Source organism: Diadema antillarum, unplaced genomic scaffold (genome assembly GCF_040938485.1).
Source record: "Diadema antillarum isolate AM-2024a unplaced genomic scaffold, OU_Dant_1.0 seq00000819_RagTag, whole genome shotgun sequence".
Lineage (NCBI taxonomy): Eukaryota > Metazoa > Echinodermata > Echinoidea > Diadematoida > Diadematidae > Diadema > Diadema antillarum.
The window spans coordinates 1143208-1160457 of NW_027271696.1; the positions used below are offsets into that span (position 1 = coordinate 1143208).

Genomic DNA, 17250 nt, shown 5'->3' on the forward strand with positions numbered 1-17250 from the left:
GTAGCATTCAAATCTTTTGTTAAAAAACAAGGAAATTGAATATTATTTAGCAAAAAAGAAAAATAAATTAACTTCCCATTTCAAGAAATGGCGTTTTGAGATTTAACTCCTCCATGCAATCCTCAGGCCATTGTAATAGACCAAGTACATTGAATGCTTATTGGTGCCATATTTTGTTTGTTTGTGTGTTTTTGTATGTAGAAAGCCATATTGCGTTATCTATTTGTAGTCGCATGTAGTACATGTAGTACAATATACATTGTAATGTACTAGTAACACTGCCATTTGTTGTCGATTTTGGTTCTTCAGGGGCGATTTCTGAGATGGTAGCCTTCTTTGGCATTGACGTGACCTGAACTCCAGTGAATTGATGAGTGTTTTTAAACTTTACCATCGGATGTAGGGTTTGCATGACATCTTACAGAGTGCATTGTGGCTGGATTGGGCCGGGTCGGGTGGTGGGATGATCTACATCTATATTTATATGTACAGGGTATGTGTGTGGGGGTGTGAGTGTATATGTGTTGGGATGAGGATTTGTGGGGTGTGTGTGTGGAGGGGGGGGGGGGGGAGGGAGGTGTAGTTTGTGTGGAAGTTCAAGTTATGTTTGGGTAAGGTGGATCTTCTCGCCCCCTGATTTGGCTTGCTCCAGTCTTTGCAGTGCACACACCTTTTTCAGTTGGAAGGGAGGATGAAACTGCTAATTGGTCACTCATTAAATTGTTTACTTGTTTGTTTGTTATATTCTCCTTCCCCATCTCGGATTATCGCTCTTGAACAAGATCTGATTTGTATATGGTAACTTAATGTTCTGCCTTTTTTTGTTCTTTTTTTACAATTCCTCAACGTTGTTCAGTGATTACGTAATTCTAATCAAGTTGATTGCTGTAAATATTGTGATTCTGTATAATTTTTCAATAAAACAAATAAAAAAAAATATATGTATGTATATATATTCTCATGAAAACTGCAGACACAGGATGTCTTACTCACTAATCATAGACTAAATCAACAGAGAACTGCGGGAATTACAGCCAAATCTGTCTCATAAAAAAAAAATATTATCAAATTATCAAAAGATGTAAAAATTATTATTATTACCCCACATGTTTTCACCTTTAAATTTCTAACCCTATTATACAAAATGGTCTCCGTTAAATTGGGCGTAACTCCACATACTCACACAATATAACACAATCAACACAATTCGCTCTATATGTATTTAAAACTGCGGAGAATCTCAATTACCGGGGACTATACATTAGGGGACAAAAACTACTGAATAAAAAGTATTCTATTATCTTCCAAAATACCAGGTTGCACTCACAATGCATGCCAACTGACAAAAAAGGCCTTCCGCCTGTTTCAAACAATACAGCAAATCACCCAAGAGGACCAGCAGCCTGCCACACCCCATTCTTCATAGTTTACTGCTCCTTTGCAAGACTTTTTCTCAATACACGCATAAAACTAAAGAATTTTCATGGGACACTGCATTAGCGAGCCATTACGTTAGCTAAGTTATCTCCTACAAAGTCCTCTTAAGCCAGCAGAAATTTCAGCTATATAGAAATATAATATTCAGCTATATAACAATATAACATCGACTATGTAACAACTTTGACTATAAATAACAATAATGATTTTAACTTTCCAGAATGCGTTTTCAAGCTAAGATTCTGTAATAAAATAATGTAACGATTGTAAAACTTTTTGCAAATTCTGCTACTGACTTATAAAGTTATATATTTTAACAACAAAGTTTTCAAATGAGAAACTTCTTGTTTCTACTTATATCTGAAAAATAAAAGACCATGAATAGTAAAAATTGTACAGAATGAAAAAATACACCGCCAAAAACCATATTTAAAATTTCGGTGTCTAGGACGTTTTACATCATGTGCAAGGTACACGCCAGATAAAACAAAATACAAGCATACAAACAAGAAAAAACCCCGGTAATTTGCAAAGACAAAAATATGATATGATTATGGATCAATCATAACTTAGAGCACTTTCGACGTAATTACAATCAGCTTGTGACGGAAAAACAAAAACCACACACCATTAATCAAATAAACACACACACACAAGGTCACTCAGGCTGGGCTTAAGCAATGGACCGATGATCCGTATGGTAATTGATTTGTAAAAATATTGTAATGTAGTAATTTGTCACTCACTTCTATATAGATCAACTTCACCACGTGACCTGATGGGATAGCAGAATATAGGAAAACCTCAATTTGAAAAAGCATGACATGCACACATGCACGCGCGCGCGCGCGCGCACACACACACACACAAAACAAAGAACAAAGAGTCTTAACCAACTGGGAAGCGTAGCCCCTGCTAACCCCTCTTGGGTTAGCCATAAAAAATGCCCTAAAACAGACATTGTTGTTGGTAGGGAATGGCGACGATATTGCGAGATAATCTGAAGAAGAAAAGCAAACAACAAGGAGACACACAAATAAAGAGAGAAAGAGCTTGGAGAGAGACAGAGAAAGGGGGATCCTCTCTAAAAAAATCGAGTGAAAATATTCACTCTTAAAGGAGTGAATTCAAAAAAAGAGTGGATTTAGAGTGAGATTGGAGTGAATTTTGAGTGAAAATGTTCATTTTCACTCATTTTAGAGTGACCTCAGGGATCACTCGAAGATTTTTTTTATAACTTAAGCATACAGGGATTATGGTAAGATAGAACTTTTTTTTTCATCTTGATCTAGTTTGTCTACATAATATGTATCCGAAAGTTATCACTGTAAAAGATTCATTTTTTGTACTCACTTTGTTTGTTATGTGTTGTGTTTTGTTATGATACATTGTTAAAGTTTTCATCTTGATTATACAGTTTGTCTACAAGTAACTGAAAGCTATCACTGTAAATGATTAATTCTATGTACATTGCATTCCCTTCGTGTTTCGTGGCACATTGTTTTAAAAATTTGTTGAACAAAGATATTAAAAAATCCTTTTCATTGTTTTGTATGGAATGCAACGTTTTTCGTTAGACCATCTCATAATTAGATCATGTGCACATTTCGGAAAATGACCTCTCTCTCTCATTGGTTAGGAACTTCACTATAGTTTCAAAGAGACATATTGAGCGCATGTAAGGTTATTAAGGTTACGTAACAATGTATGGAATTCATGTTAAAACAAAGAACTAATTTGCAGAGACCGCGTTTTGGTCGGATATTTTTCTGATGAACTGTTATAACTATCTAAAATCCTTGCATCTGATTGGCTACGAGCAAATTTGTCCGACCTATTTGTCAGAAAAAAAGCTTAATGAAATGCCCCCAGGTGCCCAAAGAAGCCTCTCAATCAACAATCGGGAAAGTACTATTTCCTATGCATTGTACACTCTAAAAAATGAAAAATGGTAAATCCCCAATATTAATGTTGTTGCTCATCGAACATTTTGTAAATGTTAGATTAACACTCAAAATGTTAGATTTAACACTCAAAATATTGGACTTGCATTTTCATTTTTTTCTTAGCTGAAAATAAAGAACTTGTAATTCCAACATTTTAGGTGTTAAGAAAATAACATAACAAAAGGTAAGGGGGAGTAAGAACATTTAAAATATTGATTTACCATTTCATTATTAGATTTTTAGAGTGTATGCAGTAAAAAGAAAAAAAAAACTGTTTCTATTACCTACCGCCAAATTCTAGGTTTTAATGAACACTTTGTTGGTGTCAGGTGGATGTACTAGCAAACACTAAATTTTGGATTACTAATACATGAATAATAATTACGTAGCTCAGTGAATCTAAATCAACATGCCTATTGAAGGAAATTACCCTTCTTCTGCTCATGCACATATTCGATCTATATAATGGCTTTTAATAGTAGTGCCAAACAGCAGGCTTGCTGTCAGGTGGATGTGCTAGCAAGCATCATTATTAGGGATAACATGAATAATCACAACGTCGAGGATACTTATCTCAGTGAAATTAAAAACGGCTATTCATGATTATACAAACACCTTTTTTTCTGCTCATGCGCAAAGTGGAACTGTGAACTGGCCTATGTTGATTCGACATGTGTGAGGGCGCTATACACAATTTTCACATAATGCACTGTTGGATAACTCGGGACCATCATTGACCATTGTGTCTTCTCAGACCGGATGTCTGTTGCTTGCTTCGTCGTCCATGGTGTAATGCAATGAATGTATACATTTCGTCCGCTACTTCTCTTTCCCTCGCTTTTGAATTTGGAGCAAAATCATTAAACTCATATAGTTGGACACTCTGAAGCTGCAGGTAGCACCTCCCTGCATACACACACACATTTATACATGATTTGTTTTAGGGAGAAAAAAAAAAGCGAGATGCTTGTGTGTATATCTGTAGTTTTGCAAACACCATCTTTCCAAGGTGGTGGGTGTATAAATAGTCATGTATATATGACTGCAAATTCAATCTGTGAAATTAATGAACGTCTGACATTGCAAAATTGTGTCATATTTCCTGTTGTTTGTTTGTTTTTTCTTTCACATTTTAACAATAAAGTTATGAAAAGGAAGATAACAAACTCAATTCTTTGAAATGCGAAATTGCAGTTTATCCCTGGAATCTGGGTAATTAGTGAGAGAGTGAGAGAGAGAGAGAGAGAGAGAGAGAGAGAGAAGGAGAGAGAGTAACTAACATTGCACTACACTCCTTCACTTATATAAGGAAGAAGGTAAATGAGAAAGATTGTTTTGAGACAATACATTAATGTGCAATCAAGAAAATTGCTTTCAGTATTAAGTCCAATGGAAGTCCAAAATTGGCAAACCTTTTTTTATTTCTGTACATCGAAGGTGGAATCGTGTGTATCTCATGCTTACAAATACATGACATGCATTGTAGAGTTTTACGAAGAAGATTATGTCTAAAAACAACAACAACAACTGCATCAACATCAAAAGGTAAGCCCAAAGGATGGTCAATAAGGTCTTTCTAGAATAATGACCAGTAACAGAATTTTATTGCATCAGCACGATCTAAAATGGGCTAGTGTCCTCCATCATAATCCATCATGCGCATCGCACACAAATTAAAGGCGGGTGTTCATGCATCACCAGAAACACTTGATTAATTTGAAAGTATGCAGAGTGCCTCATGGCCTCCATCTAAAAAGGGATGGTATACCATTGGTGGAGATGAATTTTGAGCTTTTAATTTTGTTGTGAGATACCACTTGAAACCACTTGTGAAAATAAAGAGCATACCATTCTAAGACGAATTCTAAGTTTATCAGATGAAAATCAGTTTTGGAATGGTTGAGACATCCTAAACAAAGTAAAACAAAGCGATCCTAATAAAAAGGTGGGTCCCTCCTTTTATCAGGATTGCTCTGTTTTGGATCTCAGCCATTTCAAAACCAATTTACCCATACATCAAATAGACATTGAATCCCTCTTGGAATTACATGCTCTTTAATATTCTATAAGAGGTTTCTCATTATTCCAAAAAAAAAAGATGTCAGAAATCAGAAGTTAGGCCTCAACCAAAAGCATACGATCCCTTTTTATACAGAATTGTATAATATAATATGGAAATTACACCACACTAAATCATAGACTGAGTTTGTCATTAACACTCACTGCATTTCATATCCAAATCGCACAAGGTATCACACAACAAGCATCTCTCGGGTACACTGCATAATATCATACAAAGAAAAGAAATAGGAGTGCAGCAAAATTCTATGAACTTGGGGAAAGAAGCAAATGCTTGTATGATATAACAGGCTAAGATACACCGCGCCAAACGAAATTTGAATGGGTTTAAATGAGTTGCTATATAGTGAATGGTATATAATGACATATTTACATTTAAAAATACATGGTAGAATAGGCTAAGCAACTCCTTCAATTTCTGAGCGTCTGACTTGAAATTTGGTTGGCCTACATCATACATGTGAGAGTATCTATATATACATTACTTTGAGCACCTCACATCATCTTTCGTAAATGTCGAACGATGCGTTGCTACAACGGCATTCTAAAAATAAGATTCATGCAATGATATTGTGGATGTGTCCCTCAGATTTTTATCACTTCACTTGAAATTTAGCACATGTGACCAACATAATTTTTAGATGTGCCACCTTCATCACTCGTCGATGTTGATCTATTAGAAAACATTGCCATTGCAACAAGTAACAACTTTAACGTATGAATTTTCTTCAATTTGTCTCCCTCTTCAAATAAAATTTGTAAGATCGTAACTGCACCCTTTCCTTGTTGCTCTTTATTGGATTTTACTATTTGGCGTTTGTCACTGCTGTTTTGTAGACTTTTTAGCTTTGTTCTTGTCTATTGGATTTATTTGGTGTTAACCATTAACATATATATATGTATATATATATATACATATAGATAGATACATACATGAAGAGTTTTCTCGTAAAACGAGCTATTATTTTACAAAGCTGCTAGCGGAAGAAAATAATAAAAAAACGGGATATTCTATATACATATATGAAGAGTTTTATCGTAAAACGAGCTAACTCCATTCTCGTTAAGTTGATATGTTTGTGATTAAAGCTAATAAAAACGAAGACAATAATAAGAAAATATGGGATATTTTCATCTTCTTGTTTAACTTCTTCTTTAACTTCTAGAATGTTCCTAATTGTTATCCTACAAGTGAAGCATTACCGGATTTTATTTTGCTCTATCTGACGATGGACATATACATGTACATGTACTTTAAAATGTTTAAAAATGGTGCTCAACTAATTTTGCAATAAAACTCTCCATATAATTATTCTATGATAATATAGTACTTGTAATTTATAACGCCTCCTTTTTTTCGACGCGGAGTTCGGAAGTTGTTATCACTCAGAATTTAGTACGAGTACGAGTATTTACGCCGAGAACGGCGATTCAGTAGCCTTGTCACATGCTGAAGAAGCAATAGAATATATTTAATCCCCCGTTTTTTCAGATTTCATGCACAAAATTTTAAATTTAATTTTAAGAAATAAGTTAATATATATTAAAACAGTAAAATTAGTACAGATATACTGTAAAATGATATGAAATTCATGTAAAGGGAAAAAGAATAATAAATGTATTACTTACAAAAGACTAAGCCAGTACATGTATCACATGACGTGAAATACACTGCAACTGTACTCGGTACATAGTACACAGGAGTTCGTCATTCATATGCAGTGTCTATTACGCGTATGGAACCAGTAGTGTCCACTCGTTCAGCGAAGTCGACTGTCTTGAGCTGTGAGGCCCACATATTGCAGGTGTAGGAGAGCAGCAAGATTTCAATCAAATCCCTGAAAATGGCGGCAGCGTGGATAACAGTGATTGTGTTGACTGGCTTCTGGGGCATTGTCGGTATAATCATACCATTTTTTATACCGAAAGGTCCAAACAGAGGGTAGGTATTAAAACAGACGAGTTGGTGATCCATTGTCATTGACAGTGACAGTGACAGTGTGTAGTGTAGTGATCAAATGGGGGAGTGCACTGCACAAATCTGCTGAATTGAATAGTTAGTGAAAATACAGTGTGTAGTAGACTAGGTTGTCTAATGACTCCCTGGACTGATTACCTTGTGTTTGTGGAATGCTCTTCAGTTCGATGCTTGAATATGTTGGAAGCCCAGATGTTCTCTACAGAATCAAATTATTAGGTGATACGCTATCAGCGTATCACCTATTGTGATTGTCAAAATTTCTCTTTTTTTTAATTCTTCTTTCTTTCTGCCACATTTTGTGTCGTCAATATCTCAACAATGACATTACGGAATAACATGACATTTTCAGTCAACATGTCTCATAACAATATCTAGCCACAATAAGGTTTTCATGACAGTAACATATCTATGACGTCATCTAGGCGCCATTTTGTGATTTTCGGACCTTGTCACATGATCGATCATAACTTCATAACTAGATATCATTTCTGTATCATTTTCGGTGGACATAAAGTTCAGGTCACGCTCTATCTTACATTTTAACGCTAGTTACCCAGGTCATCATTACGCGCGCGTTTGCGCGCGTCAAAATTTTAAAAGGCTCAAAACGACTTCCCAATGGGAAATCTCGAAGTTTCAGACAATTTTAAGCGTTTCAAACATTTTCTCGCGTGTGCGTCCGTCCGCGCAATTTCACGCGCAGAGGGCGTAACTAACATGAAAATGCAATTTTTTGACCAATTTGGATTTCTGATACTTTGAGTAACAATATTCATTGATTTCCGATCGATTTTGACCTATAACAAAGGAATGCACTGGCGTCAAAGTTGAAATTCCGCGCGCGCGTCTTTCTGCAAATATAGTGAAAAAACATGTCTGTTTATTTCGCCATAGCTCTTTAAATCGTCCATTGACCCTATATTTCTCTTGCATATTACAAAAGCATATGAATTGGAAATAACGTTTCAAGTACCGATATTGCCAGGAAAACTCATGACGTCATCATATCATCATCTGAAATCAAAAAAGTGGAATTAATTTTTTTTGAGGTACTGTTTCTGACATTCATTTGCTCGTATCTCTATTGTTTAAGCTTAATATTACCCCAAATTCAGATATGTTTTGCTTTGAACATTTGCCTTTCAAGTCCATGTCATGGTTTTAAAATTTGATGACGTCATCATACTTTAAATTGTGATTAAAAGTAAAGACACAAAATCGGACAAGTTTACGTGTTATGTCTATGGGAGGTGATTTTTTTAAAAACCATGCATTGACTTGACAACGTTTAAGCACCTTTATCTCAGCTGATTTTGCTCCATTTCCTCTGAAACTTTAGTATGTTGTAGCTGAGACAATAAGCTGCAGTAATCATGCATTTTATTCTTTGAAATCTTCTCATCAGATTGACAATTTTGCAGTTTAAAACTGAAAATGAAAATGGAATGTGGACAAAACGATTCCTCATGTATCTTTCACATACATAAGTTTACTTTCCCCATATTTTCTCGTCGAGACGTATGGCCGAGTGGATAAAGGCGACGTCTCAGAGACTTGAGGTTGCGGGTTCGAACCCCACAAGATCGCGAAACAAAATACTTAGCTATTTTACTTTTTTTTCTTCAATTTTGTATTACATATTCGTCCATGTAGAAATCACGTTCGTATATAAACGCACCTATACACAGACACAGACACACACACACGCCATATCCCTCTTTTTTGTGTGTTGGAGACCACATTGCTTCGACTGCAGCAAAATTTTCCAGGTTGACTTTGTCAAACCGATCATAGTATGTAATGACGACGACTGAGGTGTTGTACTTTGAACAATTGTCTTTCAAGACGATGTCATTGTTTTGTAATTTGATGACGTCATTACACTGAAAATTGTGATTAAAGGCAAGGTATCAAAACCAGCCGATTATAGGTTTGATGTCTGCGGGACGTATTTTTCCCAAGTTGCCAGAAATGGCATAGCGACCTCAGTCGTTATAAGGCCGCTTTTCCGTCTAGCAATGCAATAGATGTTCACACGGCCACGTTAGTTGAGTGGGCATTGACTTTCCCCCTGTTACATCTATACATTGTTGTTGTTTTTTTTTTGTCTTACCATTTCCGTGGATGACCCGTGGCCGAGTGGTTACAGAAACGGTTTCGCATGCACGCTCAATATAACTTCAAGGTGCCTATATCACATTCTTTTCTTGTCCATCACAGATGACCGTCATCTGATGACCACAAGCGTATCACCTAACTCGTCCTCAATGTGACGAGTTTTCATGTCTCGTTTAAATTTAATGTTGAAATCATTGTCATGGTGACAAATGGATGAACTACATTACCAGGGCTCTGCATTCAGCAATACCTGCATTAGCTGCAAGGTACAGTGTATGAGAATGCCATTTTCTTTAACGGTTACACCAATGGCAATGTTTTACAGAGCACGCACGGTGAGTATGAAAATGAGGCCAGTGCCCCCCAGAGTTCCAATGCACCCCACAAAAATTGAAAGAAGAAAGCATCCTATGCACATTATTACTCCCATTAGATGAGGAAATTTACTAAATGTAAATGCTTGTTAGCCAGATTTACCAATACCATGCGCAAGAATTGAGTTAAAACTGAAAAGGTTGGGGTTTAACTAAGTCAGTGGTTTTATTTAATTGACTCTTGACTCGTGAGTGGGGATACCTACATATGAAATTCTTTTAGAAGTCTACACACCTATATATGACATGCAGTTGACGAGGAATGATTTTTCATATCAAATTTGCTTATTTTATTTTCCCAGAATCATCCAGACTATGTTGGTGATGACCGCCGTCTGCTGTTACTTATTGTAAGTATAGAAAAATGGATAAAACGGACAATCGCAGACAATGCCTGCCACATACTACTGTGGCATTGGGTGTACGCGATATCCACTACTAACCGCACTATTCAACCCATGATGCACATCAAACACTAAACGAAACTGAACTAAACTTACATGGATAGTACAACTACTCTCAGACATACATGTATGTACTTTGCAGACCCATGACCTACATGTTAAACATGTTGGCATGAATTACATGGTTTTTATTTAGTCTGTGTTCTAAAACAAAAACAAAAACAAAACCAAGCCCAAAACGAGTGTACCTTTTTGACATGCCCATAATAGTAAGACATATCAGTATGTATTCATTGATGGATGTCTGTCTACCTGTACAATGTATACGCAACTTTTGATGCACGTTGACACAGACCAAATTATTAGCATACTAGTAATATATGGAATGAATTTAATCTACCTTTGTGATTTTGGGCCAATGTTCCTGATGTGGGCATTTTGTGATTAAATATTAAAATGAGTAATAGCAGTTAGCTGCCTACAATTGTATGTGGCAATATTTCTTGCTTGAGACCAATGTGACACACAAATCAAAAGAGTTTTCAGCATTTCTAACAACTGCTGGAAGTAAATGTAAAAATAAGCAAATTGCAAGTCAATGACATGATTGTTGTTTATCCCACTGTCTTAGTAGACTAACAGGAGATTAGAAAAAGAGGAATGGGCCTGCATTTGTATGTAGAACATTGTCATTGTAGGTTTCCACACGACAGCAGCATTCTTGTACTAAGAATAATGATAACACACCGTATGCTATATACCTGTATGTACAGTATGTGTTGCTCACAGAATTGAATTTTATGGTCATGATAAAGGAATGGTTCAGTTTCGGTTAAAATTGGGCTTCCAGTTTCCAGTGTTTTTTGATGATGATTTTTTTACATAATGAGAAACCTTTTATGAAATGTGAATGAACATTAATATAATTCTAAAAGAAATTCAGAGTTTATGTGATGAAAATTGGTTTTGAAATGGCTGAGATATCTAAAACAAAGCAGTCCTAATAAAAAGCCAGACCAATCTTCTATTAGGAGCGCTTTGTTTTACTTTGTTTTTGGATATCTCAGCCATTTCAAAATTGATTTTCATCAAATAAACTTTGAATTCCTCTTGTAATGGTATGCTCTCTAACATGTCATTAAGTGATTTGTCGTTGAGTATCTCACAAAAAGTTAAAAGCTGAATCCTCACCTCAACCAATATTGTACCATCCCTTTAAGATTGTACATGTATGTGTAAAGTGTGAAATGTTGACATTCAACAATTTGATATGTGTAAGATCATGTTGATTTTTTTTTTTTTTTTTTACAGGTGGTTATGCACATTCCTCATGCAATTGAACCCCTTAATTGGACCTGAATTAGAAACAAAGGTGATCAAAGCCATCAAATGGGAGTGGGAGGTAGGTTCACAGCCTTGCTTTTTTTTTTTTTAACCTCATTACAGTGTTTATAACATAATATTATTTGTTCACTTTGCATGGAATAGAAACAAAACAAAAGACATTAATTATCAGCCACAGATTTTTGTTGTTTTTATTGCATGACACAGGTGTGCAATGCACATCATTGCCTGACCTTTACCTTTATGATGTGTGACAATCTTATTATGTAGAGGTCAATAATCTGTCAGTTCCTGTTTTCAGTTTTGTAGCTGCCAATGTGGATTTTAATCAAATAAGGATGGAAATTGTGAATTAATCTCTTTTTTAATCCCTGATTGTTGAATTCTTCAGATTGATATGTGATTTTATGACTGGATGTAGTCTAGCACCATTCATGCACCATAGGAAATGATACAGAGAAACCAGACCTTTGCATGTACTTGTCTCAGGGGGAATAAAATGCTCTGACTTGAAAATACCGGCTGTTACATCTTTAAGAAAAGAAAGTGCATTATCATTTCTTACGCATGTATCTTCAGATCTATGTTTTTCAGTATTTGCTGAATTTGAAGCAGGTGCTTTGTATGCATGTGCTTGTATTCTTTGATTTTAAGCACAATCTGTCAACCCCACTTAACTGGTTCATCCACAGATATTAGAAATACTGGTTGAACCTATGTAATTCAATTCATTCTGGAGTGAGATTAATTTTGTGTACATATGTCACTGTAGTCAATATAATCAGTTCTGGTTGTGTGGAAGTATGACAAGTTAGATGAATGAAATCTGGAGTGTGTCTAGATATGAGTGTTTGAGTTTGTACAGTCAAATCTAACAGGAAGTTGTATACTACAGAGTAGTGTAACTTCCTGTGGTAGGCAGAGGACTAAGTTTGCAGATACAGTATCGCTTCCTGCACACTGATTCATTGGGCCCGAATGTTTTTGTGAGCATTCAGTTGCTCTTATTTTAGTATTGTTTTTATTCGTGTACCTTCATTGCCAGTCATATGGAAAAGGAAGCTATTGCTTGTGATTTGACATAATGCCGATCCATTTTTGCAAACGTATTTGTGTGTTTGTTAGTGGTATAATGGTTTCAAGAGGCATTTCAAGTGTTGTAGGTCTACCCAAATCTACCTTCACATGAAAGTCTTTGTGATGTCTTTTATGAGTTTGAGCCTTTTTGATTGAATGCTACCAGAAAAATATGACAATACACTTTTGTATTTGTATTCTATTGATAATTCATTGCAGTTAGCAGACATACTTTGATCATCACAAAATCCAGTCATGTCAGCATCATAATGTATTCTAATTTTGTAATGATAATGATCAGTACACTGTAGCTGTAATATTATTAAAGCTACTTTTTATGCCTATTCTCATCATCATTATAAATTTGAAGGCAGCTTATCTCTTTTGAGGGGTGTTATCTTCCAATTGTTAAGTTTGGAAAGAAAACACATTTTTTTTTTTTTTTTTTTTTGGGGGGGGGGGTTATACGGTGGCTTTAGATGTGTCCAATGAAATAAGTGTTTGTGAGGTTATCCTGAGGTATTATCGTCATGATGGGTCAACCTATCCCTCTCTTTCCTGCAGGGACAACCATGAGGACACAAGAAGTAGGAGTAGAAATGCCCCCACATCAACGCGCCAGCTGGCAGCAACTGTCCACACACACACACAGAGACCTCCCTTGGATATTTACCACAACTCAGATGGAGTCACATTTTCAGCAAGCCTCTTGTGTCATCTTCAAACCCACCCCCACCCCATTTAAACGGCAGATCCTTGGAGTCATTTCTCCCCTATGTTTTACTTTCCATTCCTTGCCGTCGTCATATGAAGATTTGCCGTTTAATCCAGGACAAGCCAGCTGATTATCTGTGGACGTGTTTGAGGAGTTCTAGGAGAGAGAGAGAGAGAAAAAAAAAACACCCAAAACCCACTACAATCTTGTATATAAATCATTGCCCATGTGGTTCTCCATAGTGTTAAATGTTCTAAGCTGTCACACTAAATTTCATTCCCCCCAACCCTTTCCATGAAAAGGAAATGATTACCTGGTTTCTTCAGATGTCATATCCACTTTTGTATGTTCAGCTGCTGCAACCATCACACTAATGGACTCTTCCTCTTATCGATATATCCTGGTAGAGATATATCTGCTTAGTGTATATTTACAACATTATTATTAATTAGTGATACTTTCCCCCTCCTAATTTCTGAAACACCCTTTTGTTTGTTTATTCATCATTTCACTGCTCCTCAATTTCTGTTTGTCGTACCTTTATTCCACAAGTTGTGGCATATGAACATTTTATTGACTGGAATTTCTGGTATACTTCATGTTGGTTTTATTTTTTTATTAACATTCTATAAATGTTTGGTGCAATGATGTAACATGATGAATTGGAATTGAGTTTATGGCATTATTTGCTTGATATGTTGTTATCATATATTACAAGGCTTCATTGTTTCACTCAGGAGAAGTACATTAGAAGCTGTTATAGGAATTTTGTGAGTGTTTATGGGCCTTCTGACACGCCCCAGATTGAGTACAGCACTCTAAAATGAGAATAGGAGGGAACATGTCATTGGTTTACTTTTTTTTTACAAGTTACTCTTCTGTGCTTCTCATCTTTTGAAGAATGCATGACAAATTTGATGTAAACTCACCTAATCTCATTGATCTATCATCCCACACCATTGATGGGGTAAACCAGATGGCATACAGTGGTTGCTAGAAAAATACTATTGAGTTTGATTGATATGGTTGTGGGAGTAGTGTGATGATGCTAACATTTTCTCTTTGCTTTCCTTAATACCCTCCCTTCTGTTTTACTTTGCTGTTAGTCGTGGTACATGTAGCAGTCTTTGTGAAGTTTTGAAAGATTCTATTTGGACAGAGTTTATTGCATGTTTTAGTAATATATATGTATATCTCAATATTGTCTTGTCCTTCCATCATCGTATGGCAGTAAACTGCCCAAAAATGGTGACAATATTCAGTACTGATGTTCAATGTTTAATGAGTTCTGTGATTTCTTTTTCCCCCTTGTGTTTTTGCCAAAACTGTCATTCTGTAAGTTATTCATGGTGGTTCATCACATCATAGGAAATCATACCACTGATCGACTTTGATGAATCTTACTACTTTGGATTGGTCTTACCACATGCTGACCATCAAACACGAGAGGTATCATGTTGTGAAATAGAGGACACAGCCACAGTTTGTTTACAATAAGAGAACACACATGTTGAAAAAAAAATGCAACTAAAATTTTGATTGCCCAACCTCCTGATATCCGCTCACTCCATTCGAGTGGTGCAAGGGAAGCCTGGCATCGTCCTTTTGACAAAGCCTCAAGGCAGACGATTTTATTCTACACAGCATGGACAAAGTTTATGAAGAGACTAGCTTGCCATGAGGAGGGCAGTGATGGTGAGGTTTAACGTGTGAACTGGTGCTGTTAGACACAGTTTATGCTATAGCTTAAGCTTCATGACTTAGGCGTTTGTCTCATGAGTGGTTATATGGTCTCGTTCAGGTACATGCCACAGTGTGGAAGAAAAACATCTCAGACACGAGGCCTTGTCAAGAGGCTAGTCCTCCATTTGTTGCCCCATCTCTTTTCTATGCATGGACGCTTCTATGTTTGTCATTTTAAGTAGAAATCCCTTCAACTGATAGTGTGCATTTTTGTGACATCTTTCATATTTTTGAGACACATCCCAAAGATTTAATAGTTGGTGTGTTAACACGATTTAGATTTAGAATGATCCTATGGTAGACATTACATGAAATTACAAAATCCAGTAATAGATATTTGTGTGATATATTCCTCTATCAAATGTCTAAAATCAGTTGTGAGTTATCATGTTATAGTTAATTATGTACATGAATGTTTTGTATATGGTAAATAAAAGTTATATACATGTATTATCAAAAACTACAAGTTTTTGTGCTTTACTGCAGTAGCCCCTTGATAGTAATTGGATGTATGTACTTACAAATCTTGTTGATTTTTGCTATTGTTCCAATCATCCTCATATTTACAAGTATACCCACATGTGCTTGGCATAACAACCTGTGTGTGGTTCTGATGAAAGATTTGTTTGGAATATTGAGTATGACTTTATATCAATTTGATGGTGAACAATACTGAGGAAAGCAGAACTAAAGCAAGTATTACCCCCCCCCCCCCCCCCCCCCCTTCAAGAGAGAGAAAATTGGTTATAGAGTAAATCTGCTCTGAAAGATAGTAACTGCAATGTGGTAATTTGGGACAATGTATCGTGAGTGTGATGATGTTATTTACTATTGAAATTTTACATACACTGTAGTTGATAATCTACAAAATTTCATGTTTACTCAGAACAATACATGCGCCTCTTCTATATTTCCATTGATAACAAGCATGGATGCTGTGTATGCAAGACATGTACTCCTATAAAAGCAGCCAAGTTGGTTTGAATGTTAGATGGAGATGCTGATGATGATGATGAGAGTAATGCATGTACTTTGAATGAAAATAACGATAAAATATATTAATTATCATCCATCGTCAGCATCCATTCTATTACAATCACTATTCCATACAAATACAAATTATCATTTCCATAGCAAGGCTTACGACATTACGTTGTGGCACTTTGTACACATTTTTCTTTCACTATCCAAACTTCACCATGCAGTTTCACTTTCACAACATCACAAGCTATCTGAAGAAACTGCAGCAAGAAATATTACCATAACATGGCTTATGACATTATGCTGTGGCACTTCATACACATTTCTCTTTTACTATCCAAACTTTACCATGCTGTTTTACTTTCACAACATCACAACCACCTGAAGATATTGCAGCGAGAAAAAAAGAAATGATAGCAATATGTGTATTATTAATACATTGTTTTATTCACATAAATACAGCACATTCTCTTTCTCACAGCACATTAAGGGTTGGTGAATGTACGGATTCAAGAAACTAGGAATTACAAGTAGGCTCAGTAACAGTTTCTTAAAAGATTAAAAGGCATTTACAATAGCAAAGACCTAATTTGAATTTTCTCTGCGGGTAACACTGGTCGAAAACCCGAAGAAACTTTGTGACCTTTGAAACATCCACTTTTGTTTTGGTAATTACATGTAGTGTGTATACCCTGCCCCTTGTGGTGGGGCATGCACAGTCATCACAATCCCAATACTGTATGTAGCATTTTAACCAGTTTCATAACCCTCATGTTTGACTGTGCCCAAAGTGGGTGAGTTGTATAGCGTTATACAAGGAAACCCCATCAAAACAAGGTTGCCAGGACAGCCGATTTCACCTTGTTACAATCTGGAATCTGGAATCCCTCCCCCCTCCCCCCTCCCCCCTGCCCCCTGCCCCTCCCCCCTCCCCCTGCCCCCTGCCCCCTCCCCCTCCCCCTCCCCCTCCCCCTCCCCCCTCCCCCCTCCCCCCCCCCCTCATTAAGGGGTGAGCAAGCATTTACATTGACAAGAAAACAAATAGCAACAA

General features: G+C 36.3%; 1 protein-coding gene across 1 annotated transcript; it reads left to right on the plus strand.

The window, feature by feature from the left end:
- The first annotated feature begins 7241 nt into the window (after nucleotides 1-7241).
- Nucleotides 7242-13449, plus strand: LOC139739795 (V-type proton ATPase subunit e 2-like). The gene is made up of 4 exons (XM_071650389.1): nucleotides 7242-7404; nucleotides 10238-10285; nucleotides 11651-11741; nucleotides 13325-13449. Exons 1-4 carry the CDS (start codon nucleotides 7307-7309, stop codon nucleotides 13334-13336), a joined length of 249 nt encoding a protein of 82 aa, XP_071506490.1. The 5' UTR covers nucleotides 7242-7306; the 3' UTR covers nucleotides 13337-13449.
- Nucleotides 13450-17250: the final 3801 nt, after the last annotated feature.

Excerpts from the sequence above, each read along its gene's own strand:
- LOC139739795 (XM_071650389.1), top strand. The coding sequence starts at position 7,307 with ATGGCGGCAGCGTGGATAACAGTGATTGTGTTGACTGGCTTCTGGGGC. Across the intron at positions 7,405-10,237 it reads CCGAAAGGTCCAAACAGAGG|AATCATCCAGACTATGTTGG; the intron begins GTAGGTATTAAA and ends TTATTTTCCCAG. Across the intron at positions 10,286-11,650 it reads GCCGTCTGCTGTTACTTATT|GTGGTTATGCACATTCCTCA; the intron begins GTAAGTATAGAA and ends TTTTTTTTACAG.